The following is a 7,500-nucleotide window of genomic DNA, read 5'->3' as shown; positions in this document are numbered from 1 at the left end:
GGAAATCAAATTACTTTTGTAACAGGAGGAGAGGAGAAGAAGGAGAGAGGGAAGGAAGGGAAGGGAAAGATAAAAGGGATAGAAAGGGTGGGGAGAGGAGGAAGAAAGGAAAGGAGAGAGGGAAGGTAAGGGTAGGGAAGAGGAGAAGAGAAGAGAGGAAGGAGAAAAGAGAAGAGAAGAGAAGAATGGCAAAGAGAAAAAGAATAGAAGAGAGGAGAAGAGGAGAGGAGAGAAGAAGAGAAGAGAAGAGGGGAGGATGGAGAAGAGAAGAAGAGAAAAATGGAGAAGAGAAGAGAGAAGGATGGAGAAGAGAAGAGAGAAGAATGGAGAAGAGAAGAAGAGAAGAGAAGATAGAAGAATGGAGAAGAGAAAGAGAATAAAAAGAGAAGGATGGAGAAGAGAAGAGAAGAGAAGAGAAGAGAAGAGAGAAGAATGGAGAAGAGAAGAGGAGAGAGAAGAATGGAGAAGAGAAGAATAAAAAGAGAAGAGAGAAGAATGGAGAAGAAGGAGAATAGAAAAAGAGAGTAGAATAAAATACAATAGAGAAGAGAAGATAGAAGGATGGAGAAGAGAAGAAGGAGAAAAGGGAAGGGAAGAGGAGGGAAGAGGAGAGGAGGGGAGAACTATCTAACTGGACAGACAGATTTCATTTAATGGACTGTATATGTTTAAAAAGTGTAAAATACGTACGTATAAACAAATCGCACGTAAAAACAGGACCCCCCTCACTGATTCCCAAGTCCCATCGGATCATTGGTTCAGATCAAGGTCTTGGACTCAAAGTTCTCTGGATTTTATATCCCTCCCTCCCTCTCTCTTCCTGCCCTTCCCTTCAGGGACCCAAAGGGCAAAAGAGCTTTTGATGGCCTCGTGCCATCCACCAGACTCCCAATCCAGGACAATTAAGCCCCCATTCCCACCCACAACTCTCCAAAACCTTTCGCTGTCCCACCCTGGAGGGTCTTGGGTAGAAGGCCCTACCTTCTCCTCTCCCTGAGGCCCCCACCAGAGTCCGAAACGTCTGAATCAGGGGTGGGATTCTACCGGTTCGCACCTATTTGCTAGAACCGGTTCTTAACCTTCTAAGCAGTTCGGAGAACTGGTTGTTAGAAGAAATTACAGGGCTAATCCTGTAAGGAAGGCAGGAAGGAAACATTCTGGTGTTGCTGACAGAAACTGCCTCTCCGTTAACCCTTATTGCATTCTTGGCAGGACTAGACTTCCTGTCTCTGGAACCTCTCTGGAGTTTTTTTCCCCTCCTTTGCTTGTGTGGAGTGACCATTCAAAGTTATAATGGCACTGAAAAAAGCAACTTATGACCATTTTTCACACTTATGACTGTTGCAGCATCCCCACAGTCACAAGAGGTCAGGCGAGGAGATGCGTGCCTCGATGTGAGTGATATTGAGTTGGCCACGCCCAGCCCATAACATGACCACCAAGCCACGTCCACCCAGTCACATGACCACCAAGCCACGCCGACCAACTAAGCCACACCCACAGAACCAGTTGTTAAAAAATGTGAATCCCACCCCTGGTCTGAATACCTGAGATTTTAATTTTCTTGACCATCTTGTTGGTGTTGTTGGTCACATGGACGTTAACGTTGATGGGTTCTCCATGGTAATAGATCTATGGGGAGACAAGCCACAGGTGGAGAAGGCCTTCAAGAGGAATCTACGTGGAAGGAATTCTCCTTCAGGATCGCCAATCATGGGACACCCTTTTTCTAGGGCTCCCCAATTCCACCCAGATCTTCTGAGACCCCCCCCTGCCCCTCCAAAATAGGTTGCCCCAGCCAGTTCAAGCCTGGTATCTGTTCTGACCCAAACCTTGTTCCAAGGAATCAGACACAAAATGGAGGTAACAGCAAAACCTTTTCATGATTCTTTGCGGATTCTGTTCCTTCCCGGTTCAAAGGCTGTTTCAAACTCATTGTCTCTGATAAGAAGGAGCCTTGCCAAGGTGGTGCAAGGCTGCCAAGAACACTCGATAAAGTTGCCAAGAAATAGTCCAAACACAAAGAATCTCCAAACACCAACCAAGATACTCTGAACGTCCACAAGGCTTGAGTGCAAAAACGTCTTTGCTTCCTGCAAAGAACTCCGGTTTCTCAGCTGGCTTTTATCTCTTCAGGGAGGGGCCACTACTCTGCAGCCTTACTCCTGAGTCGCCCGTGTTGCTGCAGCTGCTCTTTCCTTCAAGCAGCCCTGCATGCACACACACACTGGGCACAGGCTCCTCGGGGGCCTCTTCCTCACTGCTGCCAGCCTCCACAATCTCCAAAGGCCACACTCCACTCCCTGTGGGTCCTGGACCCATCCCTGCCTCACACGCAGGCCCCTCATCCGAGTCCTCGCTCTCCGAGACCTCAGCCATCTGCACCTGCTGCCAGTGAACCACAACACAGACATATGCAGTTCCTGCAACCATTCTTCATATCTTTTAGCGTTCAGTCCCCCGATCATCTATGTTGCTCTTAACAGACTTAACAGATAATCAGAGTTGGAAGGGACCTTGTAGGTCATCTAGTCCAACCCCCCGCCCAAGCAGGAGACCCTACACCATCTCTGATAGATGGGAGTCCAGTCTCTTCTTGAAAGCCTCCAGGGATGAAGCTCCCGCAACTTCCGAAGGCGACTTCTGTTCCATGGGTTGATTGTTCTCCCTGTCAGAAAGTTTCTCCTTATTTCCAGGTTGAATCTCTCTGTTGACTCATAGAACATTCCTACGCCTGTTTTAGCAGTTGTCATAAAAAAAAGGGGAGAGGGGGTGGAAGGAAATCTGGAAAACTGGAAGAGTGCAGCAGTTTGTAAGTGAAAGTACATTCCAACTCTTCTCTTAAAAAGATTGTAACTAAACTACCAGAGCTTTTGCCCAGGGATATATTTAATTGGAGAACATGATTGATGACACACAACCTGTGAAGATGCTCAATTGGAGAATCTGATTTATGACACACCCAGGGAGGAAAGAGGGGAAACAGGGTCACAGGGGACTGGAAATGATCTAGGCCAGAGTTGGCTTCATACAGGGCAGTGCCAGGATGTTGCCTCTAATTAAACTTTGGAAGTGTTTTGAAGTTTGGCTCGAGAATCACAATTTAATTTGGGTGATCGCTGGAATCCTGACTCCTTGATCAGTTTCCATCCATTATTCCTTGTCTGGCCTTCAGGTGCCTTGGAAAATAGCTTGACCCTTTCCTCCTCTCTGAGGCAGCCCCCCACTATTGGAAGACTGCTATCCTGTCTCCCCTGGTCCTTTTCTTCCCTAGACCAGCCAGGCCCAGTTCCTGCAACCGTCCATCGTAAGTTTGAGCCTTCAGTCCCCTCATCATCCTGGTTGCTCTTCTCTGCACTCTTTCCAGAGTCTCAACATCCCAAATCCATAAACTCTGCTAGGGCTGTAGATCTAGATCAGGAATCAAGACTGGTCTACATTGTTGGAGGACGTTCCATCATATTGGACCACGACCGGATCTTCTCACTTGCCTGGTGGCCCACCACCAACCCCCAAGAGAAGTCGCCCAACTCAAATACCTCTTTATCCAGTGATGCTTCTAAATGGAGGGGCTTGTCGGACATGAGGAATTGCCTGGTGGTCTCAGCCATGGGCTGCGGGCCGGGCCGCTCGGGCGCATACTGGACTTTGCGGATGACCAGGCGCACAGAGTTCCTGCAGCAGCAATTGGGGATAAGACAGACAATCTCACAACGCGACACATTACCCAGGCCAGTGGTGGCTAACATTTTTGGGCTCCTGTGCCGAAAATCGTGCGCGTGCTTACATGCTCGCACTCATGTGCCAGCACCCGCAAGGCAATGAGTGCGCCCAAGCCCCCTATGCATGCGTGCACAATCCCCACCTACCACCCACCCACCCCTTACTTGCACTGCAGCCTCACAGCTGATTTTTCTAGTTTGAGGCCTTTTTGCCTCCCAGAGCTTGAAGAAGGCTTCTGCAGGCTTTGCAGGCGAAACTAGGCCCGTTTCGTCACTTCTGGTATTTTTGGAAAAACAGGAAGTGACGAAACGGGCCTAGTTTTCGGTCTGCAAAGCCCGCAGAAGCCTTCCTCAAGCCTCTGGGAGGCCAAAAAAAGGCCTCAAACTAGCCAAAAATCAGCTGTGAGGCGCGCACATGCGCAGTGAGGTAAGTTTGCCTGCAGCTTGAGTGCTGGCACAAATGGCTGTGCGCGCCATAGGTTTGCCATCATAGACCCAGGCTGTCTCTAAAGTCTTAGGACTACAGCTCTTGGGACTACAGGACCCAGAATTCCCCAAATGGGACATACAGTATACAGGGAATTCTTGACTTAACGACCGCAATGGAGCCTCAAAATTTCCACGGCTCCAGCCATTTTGTTGCATGGCACTTCATCCTGGCCAACTTGCCATAGGGCAATTCAATACGGAATAACTCAGGAGAGGGACTACTAAATTGCGGACGTTTTTGTCTTGCTTTAGGTTGAACTTCCTAAGGTTAGAAGAGCTTGAGGCTCTGTGTGTGTGTGTGTGTGTGTGTGAGAGAGAGAGAGAGAGAGAGAGAGAGAGACGCAATTCACTTGTCCCTCTCTTGAGTTATCCTGCCTTGAATTGTTATTTATTGGGTGTCAAACTGGAAGAAAAACAACTTAAAGAAACAATGACTGCATGGGCAATAAACTTTGGATATGTTATAGAATTGGAAAAGTGGCAGAAACTATGGGATAAAAACTATAAATTGACAATATCGACAGCATATAAGGAGAACTTGCATAAGATGTTTTATAAACGTTTAAAGATAAATCAACGAAATGTTCGAAATGTCACCAAACACCAGGAACATATTATCATATGTGGTGGACTTGCACAGAGACGAAAAGGTATTGGACTAAAATACACACCTGGTTGGAAAAAATGATTAAACAACATATAGATCTGAAACCTGAAATATTCCTATTAGGAATGGTACCAGAAGGTTACTGTAAAGAAAAGATTTATTTAATTATACATGTACTAACAGAGGCTAGGATTGTATTTGCCCAGAATTGGAAAAGTGATAAAATACTGATAGAAGGGAAAAATAAATGAAAAAAATATTTGAATGTGCAGAAATGAATAGATTAACACTAGAAACACTAGAAATTAAAGAGAAAGAAGAAACTGAATATTACACGGTATGGAATATGTTTTATCAATGGATAGAGAACAGAACAAGCTAAAAAATTCCACCCACGCTTTTTACAATTTTGTAAACAACACACTAAAAGACTCAAGGTCCATCCCACCTAATGGTAAAGACCGCAAGGACGACACTATTAAAGCCAACCTCTTTAACACATTCTTTGGCTCAGTATTTGTAAACAGCAATGGATCAAACCCAGTACTTCCTAGTCGAACCACAGACAACTACAATGATCTAATACATATCGATTTTACAGAAGACAATGTTGAAAAAGCACTACGCAATCTAAAACCATCCCTATCTGTTGGACTGGATGGAATATGTGTCTACTTCTTAAAAATGCTATCCACTGCCATAGCTGAACCTCTAAGCATAATCTTTGAAAAATCTTTCAGGACCAGCTCCTTGCCTAACCTATGGTCACAAGCCACGGTCACCCCCATCTTCAAAAAGGGAGACCCCAGCCTAGTTGAAAATTACAGACCAATCTCCTTATGCTGTATCACCTGTAAAGTCATGGAATCAATTATTAACCAATCCATCATCTTCCACTTAGAGACAAACAACCTACTCTCTAATAAACAATTTGGTTTCAGGAAAAAACTATCCTGCAATCTGCAACTCTTACACTGCAAAAACATATGGACTACACAACTCGATCAGGGCAAAGCAATAGATGCAATCTACATAGACTTCTGTAAAGCCTTTGATTCAGTGGTACACGACAAACTACTCCTGAAACTAAAATCCTATGGTATCTCTGGACAACTGCATAACTGGATAGAAGCATTCCTGTCAAACAGACAATAAATGGTCAAAATTGGGAGCATCCTATCAAATTCTGTACCTGTCAACAGTGGTGTCCCCCAAGGCAGTGTTTTAGGACCAGCTCTCTTCATACTCTATATAAATGACCTCTGTGATCATATCAAGAGCAACTGCGTCCTCTTCGCTGATGATGTAAAGCTATTCAACACCACAGACAATTCTACTACCCTCCAAAAAGACCTTGACTATGTATCAGAATGGCCAATCAAATGGCAACTTCAAATCTCAACAAATAAATGCTCTGTCTTACATATTGGCAGAAAAAATCCGAAAATAAAATACACGCTAAATAGTCAAGACCTTGTTGATGATCCAAGCTCTGTAAAGGACCTTGGAATACTCATCTCTAATGACCTAAGTGCTAGAGCCCACTGTAACTACATAGCCAAAAAGGCATTAAGAGTTGTTAATCTAATTCTACGTAGCTTTTTCTCTGGTAATATCACACTACTAACTAGAGCATACAAAACATTTGCTAGACCTATACTTGAATACAGCTCATCAGTCTGGAACCCACATTACGTATCTGATATTAACACAGTCGAGAAAGTCCAGAAATATTTCACAAGAAGAGTTCTCCACTCCTCTACTCCTTGCAGAAGACCTTATGCCACCAGACTTGAAATTCTAGACCTAGAAAATCTAGAACTACGCCACCTTTGGTCTGATCTAAGTATAGTATATAAAATCATACATTGCAATGTCCTACTTGTCAATGAATACTTCAGCTTCAACCATAACAACACAAGAGCACACAACAGATACAAACTCAAGGTTAACCGCACCAAACTTGATTGCAGGAAATACGACTTCAGCAACAGAGTGGTCAATGTCTGGAATACTCTACCTGACTCTGTGATGTTTTTCCCCAAACCCCAAAAATTTTAACCTTAGACTGTCTACTATTGACCTCACCCCTTTCCTAAGAGGTCTGTACGGGATGTGCATAAGCGCACCAACATGCCTACCGTCCCTGTCCTATTGTTTTTTTCCCCCTTATATGTATCCATGTATTCATAGCTATGTTCTTACTTATACCTATTATCTTGTAAGCAATTGACAAATCAAATCAAATGTAAAATGTAAATGACTTGGAGGTCCTCCGTGCCACCTCACCCAACCCTCTACCAGCAACCAAAGCCACCGAAATCCACCAGGTTGGTTGTGCAACCAGGTTGGCTGGCCTACCTCTTGTGGATCTTCTCCTCCAAATTCTCAGCGCAGAAGGCTTTGACCTCATAGTCCACCCCGCAAGCCTAAAAGCAAGAGCGGGCCAGATGTGACGCGAGGCTACAGAGGTGGGGTCAGACTGCAAGACCTCTTACGCTCCCACCCAACTCTTAGGACTCTAGGAAACCACAACCGTCTCAAGGCGAAGCCCCTTCTTTTGGGAAGACCATGAGCAGCACGGATAGTCCTCAACGTAGGACGATGGTTCTTGTTGCTAAGCAAGGCGGTTCATAAGCGAGTCGTCCCCGATTTTACAACCTTTATTGCCATGGTTGTTAA

The 7,500-nt window shown here is 45.1% G+C and overlaps 1 protein-coding gene across 2 annotated transcripts in view; it reads right to left on the bottom strand.

The window, feature by feature from the left end:
* ARRB1 (arrestin beta 1) overlaps positions 1-7,500 on the bottom strand; it is a 70,384-nt gene that overhangs the window by 9,203 nt on the left and 53,681 nt on the right. For both annotated transcript variants that reach the window (XM_087937823.1, XM_087937824.1), the window contains exons 7-9: positions 7,180-7,247; positions 3,540-3,675; positions 1,548-1,632 (exon numbers count right to left, since the gene is read on the bottom strand). In XM_087937823.1, the coding sequence (XP_087793949.1) occupies positions 1,548-1,632; positions 3,540-3,675; positions 7,180-7,247 (289 nt within the window). The remainder of the gene's footprint in view (positions 1-1,547; positions 1,633-3,539; positions 3,676-7,179; positions 7,248-7,500) is intronic.

Source organism: Pseudonaja textilis, chromosome 7, assembly GCF_049901715.1.
Source record: "Pseudonaja textilis isolate UNSWEBS1 chromosome 7, rPseTex1.2, whole genome shotgun sequence".
Taxonomy (NCBI): Eukaryota; Metazoa; Chordata; class Lepidosauria; order Squamata; family Elapidae; genus Pseudonaja; species Pseudonaja textilis.
This window is presented reverse-complemented; position numbering and strand designations above follow the sequence as displayed.